General features: G+C 43.2%; 1 protein-coding gene across 3 annotated transcripts in view; it reads left to right on the top strand.

Moving 5' to 3' along the window:
- itga7 (integrin, alpha 7) overlaps nt 1–25,068 on the top strand; it is a 75,065-nt gene that overhangs the window by 9,749 nt on the left and 40,248 nt on the right. For 2 of the 3 annotated variants that reach the window (XM_060910568.1, XM_060910570.1), the window contains exons 2-7: nt 7,386–7,513; nt 14,137–14,216; nt 14,897–15,152; nt 15,344–15,475; nt 20,955–21,162; nt 21,803–21,996. In XM_060910568.1, the coding sequence (XP_060766551.1) occupies nt 7,386–7,513; nt 14,137–14,216; nt 14,897–15,152; nt 15,344–15,475; nt 20,955–21,162; nt 21,803–21,996 (998 nt within the window). Of the gene's footprint in view, nt 1–7,385; nt 7,514–14,136; nt 14,217–14,896; nt 15,153–15,343; nt 15,476–15,729; nt 15,835–20,954; nt 21,163–21,802; nt 21,997–25,068 lie in introns of all 3 variants that reach the window. The other variant, XM_060910569.1, reaches the window with a different exon arrangement.

Below are 25,068 nucleotides of genomic sequence, written 5' to 3'. Positions count from 1 at the left end.
ACACACACACACACACACACACACACATTTACATGAGAATAAGACAAAGCTCGAGGAATGTAGAGAAAAGCAGAGACTCTCTCTCACCCCCACAGCCCTTTACAAATATTTATAAATCAGAACAAAATTATGCACGATTTATTTATTTATTTATTTATTTGTTTGCATGTTTGTTTGTTTATTAAAATTATGTGCTGAATATGTTAATGTTATTGTTAATGTTAATGAATATGTTAATGACAGGACAAAAGTAACCTACATTATGTGGATTTTAACTTGTATATTTGAAATTTTTAAATATTTGAGTTGATCGTTTATATGTAATGAGAATAATTTTTTAAAAATTGCATTAGTTTTGTTTAGAAATGTTAAAATATAATAAATAAAATAAATATTGACAAAAGCGTAAAAAGCACTTCCATGGTGCATGATGGAGCAGGACACACACACGAAGAAGGATCATTAAAATTCTCCACACACATTAGTTTCGTGAAGTGCCTTACAGTTTTACACACTCTGTGTGTGTGTGTGTGTGTGTGTGTGTGTGTGTGTGTGTGTGTGTGTGTGTGTGTGTGTATTCCCACTTTTTCTGTCAAATCCCCCTTTTCTAATCAGAAAAAAAAAATCTGGTCTCCTCCCTTTAGCTTGTGAATATTTTCCTCCTGGGTAACACAATTCAGCATCAGACTCAACAAAGTAACAGGCACAGTGTAACTCTTGTGTGTGTAACTCTCATGCATGCTACTCTCGTGTGTGTAACTCTCGTGTGTGTAACTCTCGTGCGTGTTACTCTCGTGTGTGTAATTCTCGTGTGTTACTCTCATATGTGTAACTCTTGTGTGTTACTCTTGTGTGTGTGTGTTACTCTCATGTGTAACTCTTGTGTGTTACTCTCGTGTGTGTTACTCTCATGTGTATGTTACTCTCATATGTGTAACTCTTGTGTGTTACTCTCGTGTGTGTGTTACTCTCATATGTGTAACTCTTGTGTGTGTTACTCTCATATGTGTAACTCTTGTGTGTTACTCTCGTGTGTGTGTGTTACTCTCATGTGTAACTCTTGTGTGTGTTACTCTCGTGTGTGTTACTCTCATGTGTAACTCTTGTGTGTGTTACTCTCATGTGTAACTCTTGTGTGTTGCTCTCGTGTGTGTGTTACTCTCATGTGTGTGTTACTCTCATATGTGTAACTCTTGTGTGTTACTCTTGTGTGTGTTACTCTCGTGTGTGTGCTACTCTCATATGTGTAACTCTTGTGTGTGTTACTCTTGTGTGTGTTACTCCATTATTTCTACATTTCATTCCACCTTTTGTCCTTTTTTCTATTTCTCTCTCACAATTTCTAGCTTTTCCCCGACTACTGTGCACTTTCTTTCTCATGCCCTTTATGTTCCTGTTCCACCCCCTGCAGTATTCTTATGCCTCCCCTGGGGGGCGTGCCTCACACTTTGGGACTCACTGCTATAAATACTAACCCAAATAAACAGGGTGTGTATGAGCTGAACGATTCCACATTTTTAAACAGCAGCATGTTTAACAATACTGAAAAATAATGAAACACTTCCTGTGTGTGTGTGTGTGTGTGTGTGTGTGTGTGTGTGTGTGTGTGTGTGTGTGTGTGTGCACGTGTGTGTATGTTAGTACTTTAGTAAAGTATTCTTTCATGATTTACTGTCATGACATTTAACTGGTGCTCCTGTCAATTCAATTAATTTGGAGTTATTATTACTGAGAATTACCTGTTAAACACACACAGGAAGTGTTTCATTATTTTTCAGTATTAAATCTGATGATGTTTCAGGTCGAATGTAAACAGTTTGTTTTTAACAAGTTTTAAATTTTATATTTTCCTGATTTCTGTTTGAATAATTCTATAAGCTGCAGCTGTTTCTGTCCTTCACCTCATTCTGTCCTCACACACCCTGCTCTCTCTCTGTCTCTCTCTCTCTCTCTCTCCCTCTGTCTTGCTCTCTGTCTGTCTGCCTCTGTCTTTCTGTCTCTCTCCCTGTCTCTCTCGCTCTGTCTCTCTCTCATGCTTTCTCTCTGTCTGTCTCTCTTTCTCTCTCTCTCTCTCTCTCTCTCTCTCTCTCTCTCTCTGACTCACATTCTCGTTAAATCAGCTGTTGTTTCCTGTCAGTGAATCCAGCAGTAAAAACAGAACAAAAGCCTCATAGATTAGTTTAAACTCAGTTTCTGCCCTTCGTAGGGTGCCTACTGTTTGGTAAAATGGAGTCTGATTTGAGACACACCCACAGTTATGGGCTGTGTCACAAACTGCCATAATGCTGTACTAAACTGTAGTGTTTAAAAACAGTACATTACCTGTAGCACACACTGTATAGCAATTAGCATTATTAGCTCACCACAAAGTCACACAGGGACTACAGATGAAAATTAGCCTTGTGGCTATAATCTGGCTCAATTGTATGTTGTGCATTGTCCCTGTCAAATAAACAAACAAATAAATAAATAAAACAATAAAGCTCTCATAGTTACCATGACAACTGGACAACTTCATGTGGCTACGTCCCAAACCATCATGGAGTACATTGTGTAATATACTATATGATATATCTCCATTTTTCCCTATTTGCACTCGATATTCCTTATATGGTCATGGTTTCCTGTTCTGATTAACACTCTCTGCACCTGTTATGTATTTCCAACTTTCCATATATGGTCAAAACGTCTTGCAACTTTTATAAAGGTTTCAGGTCATTGGTGTGACTCAGATGAGAGATGTGTGTATTACACTGATATGACTCACTGATACACACTTTTAGCTTTTATCTAATTGAAAAGAGCAATACTGTGAAAATGGGTGTGTCCTGTATGTTGATGGTGCTCCCTTTGTTGAACATAACAGTGAGTTAATTTAGCGGTGTAAGCTAAGGTAACCTCATGGACTCGACCAGTTCGGGTCTCAGTGAAATCGGGCTGTGGTTCGAAACACCAGTCAGATTAGTGATGAAATAACTTGACTCAGTGATTCGTTTGCTCAAATGTAAAATCTGTCTGAGGCAGACAACAAACAGCAACATTAAAAACAGCTCGTTTTTTATTATTTTACATGCTGACTCATACTGACTCATGCTGACTCACTGACTCATGCTAATGCATGCTGACTCATGCTGACTTATTGACTCATGCTAACTCACTGATTCATGCTAACTCATGCTAATTCACTGACTCATGCTGACTCATGCTAACTCACTGACTCATGCTGACTCACTGACTCATGCTGACTCATGCTAACTCACTGATTCATGCTAACTCACTGACTCATACTGACTCATGCTAACTCACTGACTCATGCTGACTCACTGACTCATGCTGACTCATGCTAACTCACTGACTCATGCTGACTCGTGCTGACTCACTGACTCATGCTGACTCACTGACTCATGCTAACTCACTGACTCATGCTGACTCATGCCAAGTCACTGACTCATGCTAACTCATGCTAACTCACTGACTCATGCTAACTCACTGACTCATGCTGACTCACTGACTCATGCTGACTCACTGACTCATGCTGACTCATGCTAACTCACTGACTCATGCTGACTCATGCTAACTCACTGACTCATGCTAACTCATGCTGACTCACTGACTCATGCTGACTCATGCTAACTCACTGACTCATGCTAACTCACTGACGCATGCTGACTCATGCTAAGTCACTGACTCATGCTGACTCATGCTAACTCACTGACTCATGCTGACTCACTGACTCATGCTAACTCACTGACTCATGCTGACTCATGCTAACTCACTGACTCATGCTAACTCACTGACTCATGCTGACTCACTGACTCATGCTGACCCATGCTAAGTGACTGACTCATGCTAACTCAGGCTAACATGCTGACTCGCTGACTCACTGACTCATGCTAACTCATGCTAACTTACTGACTCATGCTGACTCATGCTGACTCATGCTAAGTCACTGACTCATGCTGACTCATGCTAACTCACTGACTCATGCTAACTCACTGACTCATGCTGACTCACTGACTCATGCTAACTCATGCTAACTTACTGACTCATGCTAACTCACTGACTCATGCTGACTCATGCTAACTCACTGACTCATGCTGACTCATGCTAACTTACTGACTCATGCTGACTCATGCTAACTCACTGACTCATGCTGACTCATGCTAAGTCACTAACTCATGCTAACTTACTGACTCATGCTGACTCACTGATTCATGCTGATAAAACTTAAACAATTCACTGATGCTTAAATAAACACAGACAGAGGAACATAACAGTAAATCTGTTTTCAATATCTGATCATCATGAAGTCAGTAATATGTACTGTGTGTGTGTGTGTGTGTGTGTGTGTAAATGTTCTGTTTTGGTTTCCATGTTTCGGTTTTGTGGTTTGCAGCTGAACAAAAGGAATGATTCAATGGAAAGCAGTGACTGATTCATTCAGCTTAGTGACTCTTCAAAAAGATTTGTTTGTGAATGAAAAGTATTTGAGAGAAAGCAGGAGAGAAAACACCCAGAGAAAAGTAATCGGCTTTAATGTGATGGTTATTAAAATAACACGGTAATAAATTGTGAGGTTTTTTGTGCAGATGCTCAGTACAGAAACATATTTAATTTCCTGAGTGTGTGTGAATTCGTGATCAGAGGATCAGTTGAAGGCCGAAGCCAAGTGACATCACAGCGTATTTATTACACACAATTCATTAAACTAAGAGCAGCTGGAAATGCTGACCATAGAATATGAGGGGGAGGTGCGTGCGTGCGCATGCGTGTGTGTGTGTGTGCGCGCATGCGTGTGTGTGTGTGTTAGAGAGAGAGAGAGAGAGAGAGGTGCAAATCTGGCCACATCCCAGTTCACTAAGCAGTACAGTGTAGTGTACTTCGTTCATTTAGAACACAGCCCAAGGGGTCAAATGGCAACATTAAACACCTAGCTATCGTTAGCAAACTGCTGGAGTGAACATTCTCTCACTCATCTTCAGGAAACTCTTTATTCCAGCAGTGGATCTGGAGTCTATCCTGGGAATATACAGTAAACCCTATGCTGGACAATTCTCCCAGGATGTGATGGCAGTCCATCACAGTGTAGTGGACAACAAAAGACAATAGAACACTACAAGTGACAATAGAGGGGATGCAGATTTAGTATTGTGTGGAACCATCATCTACAACCCCAATTCAAAAAAAAGTTGGGTGCTTTGTAAAACATAAATAAAAACAGAACGTGATAATTTGAAAAACATGGAAACTATATTTCACTGAAAATAGTACTAAGACAACATATCAAATGTTGAAACTGAGAAATTTTATTGTTTTTTGAAAAATATCTGTTCATTTTGAATTTGATGTCAGCAACATGTTTCAGAAAAGTTGGGATGGGGCAACAAAAGACTGGAAAAGTTGTGTAATGCTAAAAAAACTAATTTGGTTAATTGTCAACAGGTCAGTAAGATGATTGGATATAAAAAGACCCTCCCAGAGAGGCGGAGTCTCTCAGAAGTAAAGATGGAGAGGGGTTCACCACTTTGTGAAAGACTGCGTGGGCAAACAGTGCAACAATTTAAGAATAACGTTCCTCAATGTAAAACTGCACAGAATTTGGGTATGACATCATCTATGGTCCATATATCATTAAAAGATTCAGAGAATCTGGAGAAATCTCTGTATGCAAGAGACAAGGCTGAAAACTGACGTTGGATGCGTGTGATCTTCAGGCCCTCAGGAGACACTGCATTAAAAGCAGACACGTGTCTGTAGTGGAAATCACTGTATTGGCTCAGGAACACTTCAGAAAACCATCGTCTGTGAAAACACTTCATTACTGCATCCACAAACGCAAGTTAAAACCAGATATAAACAATATCCAGAAACCCCGCCCCCTTCTCTGGGCCCGAGCTCTTTTACGATGGACTGAGGCGAAGTGGAAAACTGTCCCGAGGTCTGACGAATCAAAAGTAGAAATTCTTTTTAGAAATCATGGATACCACGTCCTCCAGGCTAAAGAGGAGAGGGACCATCCGGCTTGTTATCAGTGCACAGCCCAAAAGCCAGCATCTGATGGTATGAGGGGGCGTTAGTGCACATGACATGGGTAGCTTGTACATCTGGGAAGGCATCATTAATGCTGAATGATATAAACATGTTTCAGAGCAATATGCTGCCATCCAGACTAAATTGTTTTCAGGGAAGGCCTTCCTTCTTTCAGCAAGACAACGCCAAACCGCTTTCTGCACATATTAAAATTGCATGGCTCTGTAGTAAAAGAGTCTGGGTGCTAAACTGGCCTGCTGCAGTCCAGACCTGTCTCCCATTTAAAACATTTGGTGCATTATGAAGCGCAAAATACGACAAAGGAGACCCTGAACTGCTGAGCAACTGAAATTGTATACAGACAAGAATGGGACAACATTTCTCTTTCAAAACTACAGCAATTGGTCTCCTCAGTTCCCAAACGTTTACAGAGTGTTGTTAAAAGTAGTGGTGATGCGACACAACGGTAAACACGCCCCTGTCCCAACTTTTCTGAAACGTGTTGCTGGCATCAAATTCAAAATGAGCATATATTTAAAAAAAAAAATCTCAGTTTCAACATTTGATATGTTGTCTTTGTACTATTTTCAGTGAAATATAGGGTTTCCATGATTTTTGAAATGATCACATTTTGTTTTTATTTACAGTTTACACAGAGCCACAACTTTTTTGGAATTGGGGTTGTAGAACGGTTCCACTGAGATTCTAAAACCTTCTGAGAAACCAAAAGCTGCTGAATTTTGCTGCACATTTTCCGTTCTGCAGGAAGTGTGAGCATTACACAGAATAACACACACACACACACACACACACACACACACACACACACACACACACACACAGAGTGATGTTTGTGAAGAGTGTCTGATAAAATGACACCTGAATATCAGCTTGTATTTTATAACAGTGATCATTGTGAGCTAATCTGAGCGTAGCTGAAATTAATTACTTCCTGTGTTAATTTATTATATTATTCATTTTTGTAACATCTCTTTGTAGCTCTGTTTATCCCATTGTGTTTATTCTGTGGTGTTTATTGTGTGTTGCAGCTGAATGTGGGACTCGGACCTGAGCTGTGTGTGTGTTTTTAAAATAGCGCTCCTCAGTCTGAGCGGCCAAATAAGGGCCCAAGCAATGACTCTAAACTAAATATATAAATAGCCATGAAACACATAAAGACCTGCGATTTTCCTCCAGAGTGCACTATAAAATACTGAACTGAACATTCAAACACACACATACACAGACACACACACAGTGACTTGATAACTTTTCAGTGTTTGCAAAGTTAACATCAAACATGGACACAATTATCAGATAATGATGAAACATGTGTGTGTATGTTGTTTCTGTAGGATCCTAGTGGGGGCGCCACGAGCTCGAGGTCTTGGTCACATGCGTCACACTCACACAGGTGCACTGTATCGCTGTCCAATCACAGCCGAAGAGTTTGACTGTGAGCGAGTCAACATTGATGGAGACGGTCAGATTAACACCAAAACTACACACATTTACACACAAACACACACATGTACACATTTAAGTCAAGTCAATTCATTTGGACAGCAGTTTTAACAGTAGACATTGTCACAAAGCAGCTTTCAAAAAATATAGATTTTAAACATATGAATTAATAAATGTATCCCTGATGATGTAGCCTGTGGCAATGGTGTTGAGAAAAAACTCCTTCAGACGACACAAGGAAGGAACTTTGAGAGGAACCAGACTCAAAAGTGAACCCATCCTTATCTGGGTGATAATCAATAGCATGATTATAAATAACTCACTTCTATAACTGTGTCCTATAGAGTCACAAAGTATAACTGTGTAACCAGGAAGTTCATTATAGTTTAACAGGAAGTATGTTTTGTTGAAGTTATAAACTGTTCACTGATGGAGACTTGAGTGTAAAACTGTTCATGACAACTGCAGTCCTGAAGTTATGATGGTGATTGTGGTCCTAAACCATCGTAGCAAAACTATAGGTGTCCAGAGTTGTCTTCTAAATGTGACTTTAGACTGTCCATATGGGGGCCATCCTCCACAGGGGCGATGTGATGAGAACCTCAGCTAGAAGTAGGGCATCAGGATGGATCAGGCAGGTCTGAGGAGCAGAAGAGGTCAGCATCTTACTGGTGTCTCAGGATCGACATGTAACTCGGGGGGGGGGATAGGTTGTTAGGTATGCCCGTTGCCACCTAATGGTTAAAAACAGTGTGCACTGAGTGCAAGCAGGGACTCCAGTGAGACTAACTATGACAGCATAACTAAAATGGAGAGCCAGAAGGTAACACAGGCATGAGGGAGCCTTGGAACATAAAGCAGCAGCCACTACACCATCAACAAACCCGAGTGAGCAAGTGAGTGGGGGGGCAGCAGCATCCATACGTTCCAGTTTACCAAAACACTCCATACCTGAGGACCCTCCAGATCTACTCCTTTACCTCATAAACACTATTAACAAAAGGCTTGACTAAACAGATCTGTTTTCAGCTGAGACTTAAACACTGAGACTGTGTCTGAGTCCCGAACATTACTTGGAAGGCTGTTCTATAACTGTGGGGCTTTGTAAGAAAAGGCTCCGCCCCTGATGTGGCCTTCACTATATGAGATACCAGCAGATAGCCTGCACCTTTTGATCTAAGTAGGCATGGCGGGTCATAAAGGACCAGAAGTTTGCTCAGGTACTGTGGCATTAGACCATTCAGTGCTTTAAAGGTCAATAGTAGTATTTTATAATCAATATGAAATTTGATTGGGAGCCAATGCAGTGTGGATAAGACAGAGGGTGATGGGGTCATATCTTCTGGTTCTAGTAAGGACTCTTACTGCTGCATTTTGAACTAACTTATGCACTTATTGGAACATCCAGACAGTAAGGCATTACAATAATCCAACCTGGAGGTAACACAAGCATGAACTAGTTTTTCTGTGTTGTGTAGTGACATTAAATTTCTTAACTTAGCAATATTTCTGAAATGAAAGGACTGGAGACCAGAGGTTTAAGCTAAGATACATGAAAGGTAGGGTAAACACGTCGCATGGTGAGTGGTAATGCGAGTCTAACAGAACATGGGTTGATTGCCTTCTTGATGAGGAAGGGTCCAAGGAACCTGGGTGGTAGCTTGCGAGAGACGGTCCTAAGTGGCAGGTAGTGCGTGGAGAGCATAACTCGTTGACCTACTCGGTAGGTGGGTGCCTTGGAGCGACATTTGTCAGCCTGCCTTTTGGATGCAAGTGCGGAGCGAATGAGTCTTCTCCGGGCCAATGCCCACGTCTTCCTGCAGCGGCGTTTTAAGAGTTGGGCTGAGGGTATGGCGACCTCCTCCTCTTGGCTGGGGAACAGTGGTGGTTGGTAACCTAGTGAGCACTGGAACAGAGAGAGACCTGTGGCAGAGGAAGGGAGAGTGTTGTGTATATTCAATCCAGCATAGGTGCCTGCTCCAAGAACTGGCATCCCTGGATGCCATGCATCTGAGTGCAACCTCCAAGGCCCGGTTCGCCCGTTCTGCCTGGCCATTGGTCTGTGGGTGGAAGCCTGAGGAGAGACTACAGATGGCCCCAATGAGTTTGCAGAAGGCTCTCCAGAACTGTGCAGTGAACTGAGGATCCTGGTCAGAAACAATGTCAGTAGGCAGACCATGTAGGCGGAAAAGGTGGTGGACGAGTAGTTCTGCAGTTTCTTTGGCTGAGGGGAGCTTGGGCAGAGGAATAAAATGGACGGTTTTAGAAAAACGGTCAATAACAGTGAGGATACATGTGTTGCCACCTGAGTTGGAAAGTCCTGTGATGAAGTCCAGGGTGATGTGAAACCAAGGTTGATGCAGAGTCGGGAGGGGTCTTAGCAAGCCAGCAGGGGGTTGATTGGCTGTCTTGCTCCAGGAGCATGTGTCGCAAGCTGCCATGAACTCCTGGACGTCCTCCTTGATGCATGGGCACCTAAAGCACTGCTGGATGAGTGCCAGGGTTCGGGCGGCTCCCGGATGACAGGCCAGCTTGGAGCCATGACCCCACTGCAGTACCTGGGTTTGCACAGGACAGGGAACAAACAGATGGTTAGGAGGAATGTTGTTGGGGTTACCTTCACCAGGGTCCTGCTCCAGGGCCTTCAGCACAAGCGTTTCAACCTCTAGAATGGCGGCTCCCACCAGGCAGCATGGAGGAAGGATGGTCTCAGGCGGCTTGGACTCCTCTTGGTGGGAAGAGAACATCCTGGACAGGGCATCGGGTTTGCCATTCTTGGAGCCTGGACGGTAGGAGAGCGTGAAGTTGAACCAGGAGAAGAAGAGAGACCAACGGGCTTGACGGGAATTAAGGCATTTGGCAGACTTGAGGTACTCCAGATTCTTATGGTTGGTCCAGACTAGGAAGGGGAGCTCCAACCCCTCGAGCCAGGGCCTCCACTCCTCCAAGGCTAGTTTAACAGCCAGTAGTTCTCGGTTGCCGATGTCATAATTCCGTTCGGCTGGGGATAGCCGGCGGGAGAAGAAGGAGCATGGGTGGACCTTGTTGTCATTGGCCCTCTGGGATAGTATAGCTCCGACCCCTGACTCAGAAGTGTCGCCCTCGACAATAAACTGCTTGATTGGATCGGGTATGGTGAGAACGGGTGCTGTGGTAAACCTGTGCTTGAGTGTGGAAAAGGCCTTCTCTGCTTCCTCCCCCCACTTGAATTGGGTCTTGGTCAAGGTCAGGCCCGAGAGAGGTCCGGCCACCGTGCTGAAGTTGCAAATGAAGCGCCTGTAGAAGTTAGTGAATCCTAGGAAGCGCTGGAGCTTTTGTCTCGAAGATGGGGTGGGCCAGTCAGCGACTGCCTCCAGCTTGAGGGGGTCCATTTGAATCTTCGCGATGATGAACCCCAGGAACGAGACGGAGCTTTGGTGGAACTTGCTTTTCTCCGCCTTAACGAACAGTTTATTTTCTAGCAGGCATTGGAAGACCTGTCGGATGTGACCCCGATGTTCATCCAGGGAGCGAGAGAAAATCAAGATGTCATCCAGGTATACGAAGACAAAGATGTTAATGAAGTCCCTTAAGATGTCGTTAATTAGTGCCTGGAATACCACGGGCGTGTTGGTCAGGCCGAAAGGGACTACGAGGTACTCATAGTGGCCTGTGGTGGTGTTGAAGGCCATCTTCCACTAGTCCCCTTCCCTGATCCTAACTAGGTGATAGGCATTGCATAAATCCAGTTTAGTGAACACCTTAGCTCCCTGGAGTAGTTCAAAGGCTGTGGTCATGAGCGGTAGTGGGTAGCGGTTCTTGACCGTGGTGGTGTTGAGACCTCGATAGTCAATTCAGGGACGGAGTGACTTGTCCTTCTTTTCAACAAAGAAGAACCCCGCCCCTGCTGGAGAGGAGGAAGGGCAGATGATCCCAGCTGCCAGTGACTCCGTGATGTACTTCTCCATGGCCTGTCATTCGGCAGGTGAGAGAGAGTAGAGACGTCCCTTGGGTGGCGCCGTCCTGGGCAGGAGGTCGATCCCGCAATCATAAGGCCTGTGAGGAGGGAGGGACACTGCTTGGGTTTTACTAAAAACTGGCTTGAGGGCTGTGGTGGTTTGGCGGGAGGCAGAACGGAGTTCAGGCAGGAGGCCAGGCAGGAAGGACTCCAGCTTAAGATGGTGCGATCAGTCCAGTTTAAGTGGGGGTTGTGCTGCATCAACCAGGGTAGTCCAACAATAATGGGAACATGAGGGTTGTTCATGATGTGAAGTTATATCGTTTTGGAGTGATTGCCTGAAATCCTTAGGGTGAGCGGGGTGGTGAGGTGAGTGATGGTGGTCAAACCAGTGCCATTGAGTGTCAGGATGGTGAGAGGGACCTCGAAGGCGAGTAATGGGATTCTGAAATCCTTGGCGGTGGAGGAGCAGATCAGGTTCCTGTCTGCCCGAGTCAACGAGTGCCTGAAGATGGTGATGCTGGTTGTTGTGCGTGATAACGGGGAGCAATGGTCGGTCAGCAGGGGACTGATTCCGAGCATTGCCCACCAGGGTCCCTTGATTAACTGGTGGGTTTGTCCTTTTTAGCGGGCAGGCTTGGCAGATGTGTCCTTGCTGACTGCAGTAGAAGCAGGCCCCCGTGTTCCGCCGGTGCAGTCATTCCTCCGTTGACACCCGTACCCGATCTACCTGCATGAGTTCAACGGACGAGGCGGGAGGTGGAGAGAAGTTGCAGCTGAAGCGACTCTTCTCTCTCCTCTGTTGTAGGACCCGAGCGTCGATACGATTGGCGAGGTCCATGAGAGTGGCGAGGTCCAACAGCAGTTCCCGAGATACCATTTCATCCTTGATGACGTCGGACAAGCCATGTAGGAATGCGTTGACCTGGGCACTCTCGTTCCAGTCGCGTGATGCCGCCAACATCCGGAACTCGATGGCATAGTCCGAGGTAGATCAGGGCCCCTGCCGCAGCTCCATGAGCTCCCTAGCCGCTTCCTGACCAGACAGAGAGCAGTCAAATGTTCGCCTCATTTCCTCAGAGAAGTTCTTGAAGCTGGAACAAAAGGACACATCGGCATGCCAGACCGCTGTTCCCCATTCCCTGGCCTTGCCGGTGAGGAGCGTGATGACATAAGCTACCCAGGAGCGTTCTGTGGGGAAAGCCATGGGCTGTAGCTCCAAGATCAATTAACACTGAGACAGAAAAGCTCTGCAGGTACCTGGTTCCCCGTTGTAGGGCTGAGGCGAAGGAAGTCTCGGCTTGTGGTGAGTGACGGTGGCGGGAGGTGAAGAAAGAGGCGGCTGGGTAAGGGTAGACATGGCTTGGGAGTGCTGGAGTTGTGTGGCTAGAAGTTTGAGTGAGTTGGACAGGGTGGCCAGGTTCTGGGTGATCTGCTTGAGTTCCTGTCGGTGGGTCCCGAGGAGGGCTCCTCGCTGCTGCATAGCTGTTCTCAGATGGTTCGGTTCCGCTGGATCCATGTTGGCCAGAACGTACTGTTATAGGTGGTGAGATGTGGTGAGTAGGATCCAAGAGCAGAACACAGACCAGTAAATCCAATAATAAAAAAGATTTAATAGGAGTAAAAAAAAACCCAAAATAATCCAGGAAAAAACTAGGGACAAAAAATGAGGCAGGCAAGGACAAAAATGCTAGCATAAAAAATAGTCCAGACAAAAAACTAGAGACAAAAACGTAGCACGACAAACATGAAAAAAGACAAAAATGTAGAGCAAAAAACTGTGACAAGAATAGGCAAAACAGAGAGCAAAAATCCAAGAAGCAATAATGGCGCAGAGACGACGTGAAAAACCAACGAGACATTCTGGCAAGGTCCCCTTCTGAGAACGGCCTTTTTATACACAGCAGAGCAAACCAGGAAGTGAATGCCGGCAAGATGAAAGTCCCGTCCCGGATCCGGATTAGCGCTGAGCTGGGAGATGATAAATCTCCGGAGTGGAAGTCCGGGGCGGAGCATGACATTTATTATTTTTAAAAAAGATTTGATTACTTCTGGTATTATCTGTTTGAATAGACGTGTAGGTAAGGGATCTAGTACACAGGTTGAGGATAAGATTAATGAAATTAGTTTGATTTCTCTAAAGGGGAGTAAAACATTCTAATTGCTGATCTGATGCAGTTATATTGTTAACTACAGGGTTACTGAAATTATCTTCCTTTAAAATAAATGGTTTGAATTTTATGTTGGATAGTTTCAATTTTGTCCTTGAAAAATTCATGAAGTCGTTGCTACTACATACTGCAGGTGTGCATGTGTCTATCGTGGTCTTTCTTCTAGTTAATTTTGCTACAGTATTAAATAGGAATCTAGGGTAATTTTTTCTTATCTTCTATTAGGGTGGAGAGATACGATGATCTAGCAGCACTAAGAGCTTTTCTATACTTCAGGAGGCTGTCCTTCCATGCTAACTGGAATACTAACAATTTTGTGTGACATCATTTACATTCTAATTTTCAAGTGGTCTGTTTTAAGATGTACACAACACAACATTTACACACAAAAACATGTTTACATACAAACACATATTTGCACACAGAAACACATGTTTACACAAAACAATACACAAGATACCCCAGCCATGTTTGCTTCATGTCACTGTAATAAATAAAAAGTGATTTTAACAGATAGTGTTGGTTTTGTCACAGTGAATTTGGACAGAGAGAGTAAAGACAATCAGTGGCTCGGTGTGACAGTGAAGAGTCAAGGCATTGGAGGAAAAGTTGTGGTAAATATTTCATGAAAATATATAATATTTAAGAATATGTACTCTACATGAACAATCAGAATATTTTAATGGTTGTATTAATATATTATTGTTATTTAATTTAATGAATTATCTGATGACTAAACAAGCTAACGAACATCACATGCATGACACAAGTGACACTGAATCTTGATTGAGATGCAGCTGAGGTTCATATTTTAATAAACATATTAATAATATTATGGGCGGCACGGTGGTGTAGTGGTTAGCGCTGTCGCCTCACAGCAAGAAGGTCCGGGTTCGAGCCCCATGGCCGGCGAGGGCCTTTCTGTGCGGAGTTTGCATGTTCTCCCCGTGTCCGCGTGGGTTTCCTCCGGGTGCTCCGGTTTCCCCCACAGTCCAAAGACATGCAGGTTAGGTTAACTGGTGACTCTAAATTGAGCGTAGGTGTGAATGTGAGTGTGAATGGTTGTCTGTGTCTATGTGTCAGCCCTGTGATGACCTGGCGACTTGTCCAGGGTGTACCCCGCCTTTCACCCGTAGTCAGCTGGGATAGGATCCAGCTCACCTGCGACCCTGTAGAACAGGATAAAGCGGCTACAGATAATGAGACGAGATGAGATAATATTATAAACCATGATAAAACTGTACACAGTCATTTGACTGTTATTGCATGTTTATTTACTTTTATTGCTCTGCAGACGTGTGCTCACCTTTACGAACTCCGGCAGCGTGTTAATCAGGCGTCTGAAACTCGCGATCCGATTGGCCGATGCTATGTGCTGAGCGAAGATCTGAGTGAGAGAGATGATCTGGATGGAGGAGAATGGAAGTTCTGTGAAGGTCGTCCTCAAGGTCACGAGCAATTTGGTTTCTGTCAGCAGGGACTATCAGCAAGCTTCACCCCCGATAATAACTACATCCTCTTCGGAGCACCAGGAACCTACAATTGGAAAGGTACAGATTCACACGAGTCAAGTTGTACAAGGACACACTGTTTACTGCAAACAAACAAAAACAAAACTACAGCATCGTCACACCATGACATTGGGGAGGTGATGCGCTCAGGGTGAAGAGCAGTGTGTTTCTGTGTGTGTGTGTGTGTGTGTGTGTGTGTGTGTGTGTCCTCACCTGTGTTTATGTTCCAGGTGAGATGCATGTTCAGCTGCTCAATCAGACGGTGTTGGATTTGGGTTACTATGACGATGGGCCATATGAAGTGGCGGATGAGAAACAGTTAAATGCTGCGTTAATTCCTCTTCCGTATCACAGCTACCTGGGTACGACTTACCTGAGCCTATGTCCACTTTGTAGAGGAAACGCATGAGCCCTGTCCCCTCTCTGACAGGCACACCCAACCTCCTTCCCAGCTGGGCCACGCCCACTCATAAAGGGCACCTGAGCCACACCTTCTGCATCACCACACCAACCAATCACATTTAAATCACACCTGTCTGTCTCACACCTGCATGTTTTCTTTCTTTTTTCTCTTTCTGTTTGTCCCACCCCTCCATCACCCCTCCCTCATGTTCAGGGCTGTTGTTCATGGCGAACGTGGTCGAGGACATGTTGGTGTATAAAACTCTGGAACCGTCCAAACGGCCCTCGGTTCAGGATGTAGCCCAGAATAGCTACTTAGGTTTGTTGGACAATGTTTGGTATTTATTTAAAATAGAATTGACATTTTGTTTCTCACCTCCTGTGTGTGTGTGTGAGAGCGAGAGAGAGAAAATGGCTTTCTGTTATTTGTTACAGATAATTTCTCATTTACAGAGAAAAACTGAAAATATGTATTCGGACTCATTTTGGAGAATTGACTCATTTGATTCTTTTGTATACTCAACATCATTTTAGTGATTTGATTATTCAGGAAATCACAAATTTAGATTAATTTAATTCAGTGCATTTAAACTGAATTCTGTGAGTTTGATTTATTGATCCACTTCCACTAAAGTGATTCCATTCACACTGATTATTTTTGGGAATTGATTTAGCGAGTCATTCATCGATTCAATCTGTTTATTCATCACGACTGAATAAATCATTTATTTTTAAAATGTTTAAAAATGTATTTAAATATAAATTTGTAATTAGAAAATTTAATCAGTGTGTAGGTGCTACAGTGTTTAGTGTTAAATTGTAGTGTGTGTGTGTGCGTGTGTCACATTAGTGTGTGTAATGTGTATCAGTGTGTAGTGTGTAGTGTGTATTATCAGTGTGTATTATCAGTGTGTAGTGTGTATTATCAGTGTGTAGTGTGTATTATCAGTGTGTAGTGTGTATTATCAGTGTGTAGTGTGTATTATCAGTGTGTATTATCAGTGTGTAGTGTGTATTATCAGTGTGTATTATCAGTGTGTATTATCAGTGTGTAGTGTGTATTATCAGTGTGTATTATCAGTGTGTAGTGTGTGGTCTGCATGTGTGTCAGTGGGTTGAAGGTTTTACGGATGTGGATTTCCTTACACAAGTGGATGAGTGCTCAGACTGCTTACTGAAGACCCATTAACTGTCTAATTCAGTTACTAGCAAGATCTTTGCTAGGGTGACCAGATTTCCCGAGTCTGAAACCGGGACACTTTTGCGCGCGACCGTGCTCTTGCATGCACACCTTTTTTTTTAATGTAAACGTGACACTCGGAGAGGTGCTCTTATCATTGTGTTGAAGCTCACATTTATCAACATCTCACATGAAATAAAACAAACAGGCATTTTGTTCTCTAGTAGCATAGTGGTATACAGATCAGTTAAATTATGGTCAGACAGCAGATGTTGTAAGGGCTGAGAATAGGCCAGGCTATGTCCATAGGCCACATTTACACTGATTTATTTCACCTGTTAGTGAGAACACCAAGAAGAATGCATATGCACATGTAGGCTATATCTCTACAATTGTATGCACTATAGCATGAACTTAAAAAGTAGATATGTGACCTCAACATAGCCTCGGTCAGAATCAACCTTACTAACCATTCCCCACAACTGAATGAATAAAGCAAGAAGATGTGGACAAAAGTGAACACTTTAATGGAAGCTGCAACAAGCTGTTCAACACAGCAATATGGCCAAACTGTCAGAATGGTGTGTTAAACAGAAACAAAAAAGAGACAAGGGACTTGAGAATATATACTACGGAAGCCGAGAGAGGCCCTTCATATAATCCTGTTTTTTATTCACCTTGTTATCCCGAGATAACGACATAATCATGGATTAAAGTTTTCCGTCGTGTAACGAATTTCCGTCAACTGAACTCTCCCAAGGCCAAATGTGAGGTCGGTGCTGATCCGAGGAGAATTAAAATGACGGGTGGTTGGGTAGAGATTGGGTTATAACACTGATGTGTTACAACACCATCAACTATCAGCAGGGTTTATTTAACTTTTTTGTTTTTGAGCCATGCTTTGTGTCGTTCATTTCCTATGTTTGATCATGTTTAAACGTTCGCTGTCTACGGTGCGGCATTAAAAAAACATGCGCTGCCAAAATTGGCAAAATACATTCCCATGTGCTTGGCGTGCTTGTGTCTGACCATTTCTGTTTTGTATTAAATTAAATCTTGCCAAAATGACTTAGTTCAAACTTGGACATATAGAAATAGAGCATGTTAAAAAAACAACACGAAAAAATAAACCCCGGAAAGCCCGCTCCCCTGCTTCAGCCAGACTTGAAGACCCGACGGTGCAATGCTTGCAGACTGTCAGAAGTAATTAGACCTAAATTTATAGCTAACAAATCAGCAGACGCCCCAACAATTATTATTTTCGTGAGGCCAGTGTGTAAGGTATGTTAGAACCGTGCCTTATAGCCTACGTTATACCACAATTTAAAGGATGTTTGAGGAGTTGGAGACTGCGAGCGCAATGATGTTCCGACATGCGCTAAACTTTATTCCCTGAAAATCATACACCAGCGTTCAATGCCCCAAACAGTCAAAATGTCTAGAAGACTACAGTTAAATAATAATCATAGCCTACTAAGTTAAATTACGTCAAAACATCTGTTTCTGGCCTATGAAATGATGGAGGAAAATGAGAACGAACATAAAAAGTAGATAGCAGCCAACTTCACGCGATCTTTTAGGGAACTTAACACTCGTGTTGGCCACAATATTTCTCTTAATAAAATCTTGAATTGTTTTTGAAGTCGTATTCAACACAAAGTAAGGTCAAATTATAATTTTAATTTTAATGTAAGCAAAGATCCAAACTTTTTTCTATATTGACGTCGAGCACAGAGGAGCATGTCATTGTGCTTTCGGTTTCAGCAGCATGGATGCGCTTTACATGAAAGAAGGCACTGATGTGTCTGCCACCGATAAAGGTGTAAAACAAGTGGAGGTGGGCTTGGCTGTATGAAATAGGTGAAAACGGAAAGCCATTTAGTTCATGGTGCAAAAAACTAAACATTCCAGGCGCTTGCATTTGTGTGGTTTGCCACAAAAAAATAATATACGGAAGCAATGGAAAGAAAGTGCAATAAATTGAATATATTAATCCATTAATTAATTGATAATAAAGTTATCAGTTCTAAGTTAACCATTCTCAGAATTTCATCGAAATCCACCCATAACACCCCCCCCCATAAATTTTCAGTCAAATAATTTTTTTTTGCTTTAATCCATGCATAATTAATTCAGGATCTCGAGAAAACAAAACAATTATTTCATGATCTCAAGTAAACAGCTGAGAAATGGTTCATTCAGGTGCGCCAAGAGACTTGTGATATGCTGACTTTGGGGCTATTTCTCATTCTGTATAGACGCAACTTTGGTCATTAGAATGTCTGGAATAATCGATCACCTAATAAGGCAATATTTTGATCAGGGGTTGACACAGGGAGAGATTGCATTAAGTCTTTTAATAAGGGATAATTTCAAAATTAGTCCGCGGCACCTCCGCAGAAGACTGGCCCGGCTTCGTCTCTACCGACGGAGATACAGGGATCCAGCTGAGATCATGAAATAATTGTTTTGTTTTCTCGAGATCACGGAATAACGGTTTTGTTTTCTCGAGATCTCGAATTAGTTGTGTTGTTTTCTCGAGATCCTGAATTAATTGTCGTTATCTCGGGATAACAAGGTGAATAAAAAAAGATTATATGAAGGGCCTCTCGCGGCTTCCCTAAATACACACTCAAACAAAACAGCAATAAAGGAGGAGAGGGGCGACAGCCCGAGGAAAGCCCCCACAGGAGCGCACAGCATTTGCAGCATAGGCTACCCAACTCAGTACAAGAACAAAGCACTTACAGTGTGCGCAGTCGGCTTCGTGCGCATTGTTCTGCACCTCTCGGAGGAAGGGGTAGGTGCCCTGTACATCTTTGGAAAAGGTACATTTTCTTTTCGGCATAATTGCTGCGGCATTACTGCTGCTAGACAAAGAACATTCGCGCCAGTTAATGTTTATTTTATTGTTGCATGGCAACACGTTCTGTTGTCTGGAATAATGTGGCTAAATAAACACCCATGCCACAGGGCCAGGGGGCAGTAACCAGGAAAGTTTGCGATTCCTGTCAATTCATCAAAATAGTAAATGCAGACATTTCTCCACCGCTAATGATTCCCACGCTGCTCAGTCGCAAACGTCACGAGTGGCGAAAACCGGGACATATCCGTGTCCCGACAGACTTTTGTCAGGACTCGGGACACACAACCCCAAATCGGGACTGTCCCGGTAAAACAGGGACATCTGGTCACCCTATTCTTTGCTCACTTATTCATTGAGCACATGAGAATTTTAAAGTATTCACAGAGTGATACAATTAGTTAATGGGGAAAAACAACCTTGTGACCTCATTAGAACTTTCCCACTCCTAGCACTAACTGCGTTAGTTTGTAGGTTAGCTTGTTCACATGTTAGCTACTGATAGCTAGTTCAGCACTAGATTGCTTGGCTTTTAGCTAAGTGGTTGCAATCTCTTAACATAGTAGCTTGCTAACAGTCATGGTATGAGTTGTGTGTGTAGCAGGGGTGTGGTGATGATTTATAGAGTTAGCATTGCGCTATAGAACTACAGATAATAATATCAGAATAAATGTTATTTCCAAGTGTGTTTATCTTCAGTATAGTAAATGTAGCATTAGCATAACATTAGCATCTCCTGCTGGATTACTGTTTTACCTCACAGCTGTTTGTTGAGTTAAAAATTGTGAGTCATATGCATGTTCACAGCTTACTGCTGTTTAATATGCTTCTCAGTTCTGTTTCTCATTTTATTTTTCATGCTCTGTTTTTAGAGTAATGCATGATTTCCTCACAGAAAGTGACACAAACACGACATCACATTCCTCACATCACTTTCACACATAAACTACACACCGGTCTGAATGTCAGAGAGGCTCGCTCATGTTTATATTCCCTCAGTTGTCAGGCCACAGATTGTATAAATGTATAAATCAGGCTACTGTGAGGTTGTTATTAGTGTTCATTTAGCATGATGTTAGCGTGGGGTAAGTGTTCGGGTAAGTTTAGCATTAGGGTGATATTAGCATAATATTTTCATGAGGTTAGTATAATACTGGAATGAGGTTAGCATAATCTTTAGCAGCATGTTAGCAAAGTGTTGGACTAGTGAGATTACTGCTAACTGGTGGAACATAAACCATGTAGTTCATTCTGTAGTGCATGTTTAGATTCAGACCTGTGTCAGATCACATGATCATGATGCATGTGTTATAAAGGCAGTCCTTATCCTGTTTATCATGAGAGAAAGATGGCTGTCGATGTGATGCCTCTGAATGCGATGCCAATCCATTTTCAGGTTTTTCAGTGGACTCGGCTAAAGGGGTGATGCAACACTCAGAACTAACGTTCGTAGCTGGCGCACCTCGTGCTAATCACACTGGAGCCGTAGTGCTGCTGAAGAAGGACAGCGCGTACCGCCTGGTCCCTGAGTTCATCCTGTGGGGGGAGGAGCTAGCGTCCTCATTTGGATACTCCATCTCTACCACAGACCTTAACCGGGACGGGTGAGACACACACCATCAAAGGGGTGGAGTCATCTGAAGGGTGTGGTCATCAGAGGGGTGGAGCTATCTGAAGGGTGAGATCATCAAGGGATGGAGTTGTCAAAGGGGTGGGGTCATCAGAGGGATGGGGTCATCAGAGTTGTGGGGTCATCAGAGGAGCAGAGCCATCAGAAGGGTGTGGTCATCAGAAGGGTGTGGTCATCAGAAGGGTGGGATTATCAGAGGGGTTTAGGATTATCAGAGATTGCCAGGCTTACGTGTTCAAAATTATTACAGTAAAGCTGTTCTGATGCTCCGCCCCTCTGACATCACAGACACTGTTTCATTGGCTGAAATTATGAACATGATTAACACAAAGGTCATAAACCCCGGGGCTGTGAGTGCTATTGTCTGTTAATGCAAGCTCATGTTCTGTTGTTATTAACAAACTGAAGCTCCACACTGAGGGATTCCCTCTTTAAAAAAAAAAAAACATGAGTGAAATTGCGAACTCAGTGGGTGAGAGCGCATAAATCTATAAATATAAAATAGGAGATAAATTAAGAATGAGATAACGTTCCAGAACCAGGAACAGAACAATGATAACTAACAGAACACACACACACACCTCTCTTTCTCTCTCTCTCTCTGTCTCCTGCAGGTGGACGGATTTAATCGTGGGAGCGCCGAACTTCTTTGACCGTAAGGCAGAGATTGGGGGGGCAGTGTACGTGTTCCTGAACCCCGCCGGTCACTGGGAGGAGGCGCGGCCCATCCGCCTCAATGGAACCTACAACTCCATGTTCGGCATGACGGTGAGCGCCATGGGAGACCTTGACCAAGATGGATACGCAGGTGACAATATCAACAACTCACACACACACACACACACACACACACACACACACACACACACACACACACACACATGCATTTCAAAACACACTCACACACCAGCCATAAACCATACAGTTACACGCCAGCTTCACACACCTTCACAATCAGATACAAAGTATACACACAGAAACGACACACACTCAATAATGAGTTGAATAATTATTGTATGTGCTATGCAAATTAAATCCATGTTTACAGATTAAATCTAATTAGTTTATTGATACTTATTCTTTTTAATACTCCTTAGTTCTGCATGATTTTATATTTATGATATTATACACAGTACCTGTCAAAAGTTTGGACACCCCTTCTAATTCAATGTTTTTCTTTATGTTTATGAATTAAACGTCACTTCATGTCTTAAAGTAATGATGGATGTCGTTTCTCTTTATTTAGTTCGGTTCTTGATAAAATATGGATTACTACAGTTGTGAAATAGGGCTATTTACTGTATTTTTATTATTTACTATTTACTGTTTGATGTCAAACACATTAAGAAGGCAAAAAACTCATCCACTAATTACCTTTTGACAAGACACCTGTTAACTGAAAAGTATTCCAGGTGACTCCCTCATGAAGCTGGTTAAGAGAATGGCAATAGTGTGTAGAGGGTTATCAAGGGAAACACTGGATACGCTGAAGAATCTGTCAACAGGTGACTGTAATTATGATTTGGTACAAAATCAGTATCCAGGAAAGGCCGAGTATTTGAGGAGTAAAGATGGGCCGAGGAGCTCCAGTTTATCAACAAATGTTAAGGCGACAAGGCGGTCACATTTCTCTGCCTCTCCCTTCCCTTATCTTTCCTGCTTCTGCTGTCTCGTCTGTCTATTGTCTATACTTTTGAGAGACTCTCTCCGCACTGCTCTCCAAAGTAAAAATCATGGAATTGATAAACTGGTCTCTTCACGCACTTGACACAATCTTCTCGACGAGAAGCCTGGGTTCAGGGGAACCAGCCTGTCCTGCCGGAACGTTCGCAGCTGGCTACATGATGGACGCGTGGGAGAGGTGGCAGGTCGTGTACCTGGCGGTTCTTTCTGTGGAGGACATTGAAGACATCTACCTATTCGGAACCATGATTACAGGACTTTTGCTGATTGGATTAGGCATTGCCCTGGTTTATCGAGGAAATCAGAAAACGGTGTCCAAAGCCCCATAAAGCTGCCCGACATGATTGAAGCAGTGGGCAGAGCTGTCGGCACTCAGACTGTGGCTATTCAGAACTTGACTGGCAACATGGATAACATCATGGAGAAGCTTTTGGCTTTGCAAAGGAAAATGGATCTATAGAGAGCTTGCAGTCATGTGACCGGAAAGTACACAACCGCCACTACTGCTGCACTCATGTACAGAATGGATCAATTTCAACCGACGGACTACACGGCTCATTTTTCTAATGAACAGATAACTAGATATATGTCTAAAATAAACGATCTACAGATTTGTGACCCTTATGGCTTTCCGGACGGAGTTTTCACGACCGGATTTTGAACTGCCAGCGGAATACCCGGACGTGTATGATTACCTCATCACCTTTCCCTCGCTGTTCAGTGGTGAAGCACTGCGTGCCTATAAATCTCTGGACAGTTTTCTTTACAGAAATTCAGGATTTGTCAGCGACTCAGATGTGGCATCTTGTAAGCAAGAAAATGATCCTCACTGGATGGGTAAGTCACTTAAGTATTGAGTATAGCACTGACCAGCCGATTATAGAATAAGGTAATTCCAAATCGTCCGTGTTGTTTACATGTATCTGGCGTTGGAGAGGTAGAGGCTTGGCAGTGGAGATTTGAGTGGCTGTTTTCTGAGCTTAGTCAACAGGCCGGCTCTGCCTGTAGCCTCGCTTTTGCTTTGGCTTCCGGCGCTGCCTCCTTCGCTTTGCTTCCGATAACAATCCACGGAGACCCCGCTGGTCTCGCAATCTGGTCTCGTCCGGAATGTTTTTTTTTTTTCTCGTCCGGAATGTTGTGCATGCGATGGAAATCGCTACAAACCATCATTTTCTGCTGGAAACCAATGTCCAGTAAGTCCATACGGTTGTAGTGGATATTGAAGTCCGGTACAGATGAACAACATGCAAAAATACACACAAAAAACATAAAAACCGTGCACAGGTAGGGAGAGCTTGTAGCCGCAGCCATTGTAGTAGAACTGTATATAGTAGGGTTTTCCAGAAGAAAAGGTAAAAGTAAAAGCAGAAGTAGAACCAGAAGTAGAAGTAGAAGGCGGAATATGGCGTTTGACCGACACGATGGCGTCTGTCACAATCTGGATCGGCTGTGACGTTACATGCAAGATCTCTATTCGGAGACCAGAATGGACAAACAGAGTAGCCATGTAAAGGAATGCGTCTACTCTTAACTTTTACAGTCTTTGCATGTTTTAAACTTTACTTAACTTTTATTCTATTTTATTCTGCTGTTTTTTTACTGAACTTTTACTTCATTTTATTATTTTATTTCTACTATTGTTTAATTCTTATTTTTCTTCCCCATTTATTTTATGTAATTTTATTTTCTATTGTTTACTGTTTTGCTTTTACTTCTGTAAAGCACATTGAACTGCCACTGTGTATGAAATGTGCTATATAAATAAACTTGCCTTGCCTTGCCTTACTCGCCCCAAGACCAAACAATCCCAATCTTATCTGCTTTCGGCTCCCTCAGACAGCACTGGCCTTGGCCAAGGCTGTTGCTGGGACAACAACTCCCCCCCTGGAGATCACTGCTGTTAGACTCTCTCGTATTCCTTCCCCCACTTCCCATGGTCACCGCTTTTACCCCCAGTGTGACAAGTGGGTAAGCGCCATCTTCGGCTGCAGGACCGGACTGCTTGCTTGCGCTGCATTACCTATACCTCTGCCCCTCCCCCCTTACCCCCTCCCATGATCGCCCCTCCCTCACCCCCTTCCCCCTTGAGTCCCAAGTCATGTGTAAAGTGTACTGTGTTATTTTTGTGGTTATGTGCTGAGGTGTTTTTTTTAATGTTCCCACACTGTACTCCCCACAGGAGCATAGTGTGGGGGTT

The sequence above is a fragment of the Neoarius graeffei genome, chromosome 26 (genome assembly GCF_027579695.1).
Source record: "Neoarius graeffei isolate fNeoGra1 chromosome 26, fNeoGra1.pri, whole genome shotgun sequence".
NCBI classification, from domain to species: Eukaryota; Metazoa; Chordata; class Actinopteri; order Siluriformes; family Ariidae; genus Neoarius; species Neoarius graeffei.
This window is presented reverse-complemented; position numbering and strand designations above follow the sequence as displayed.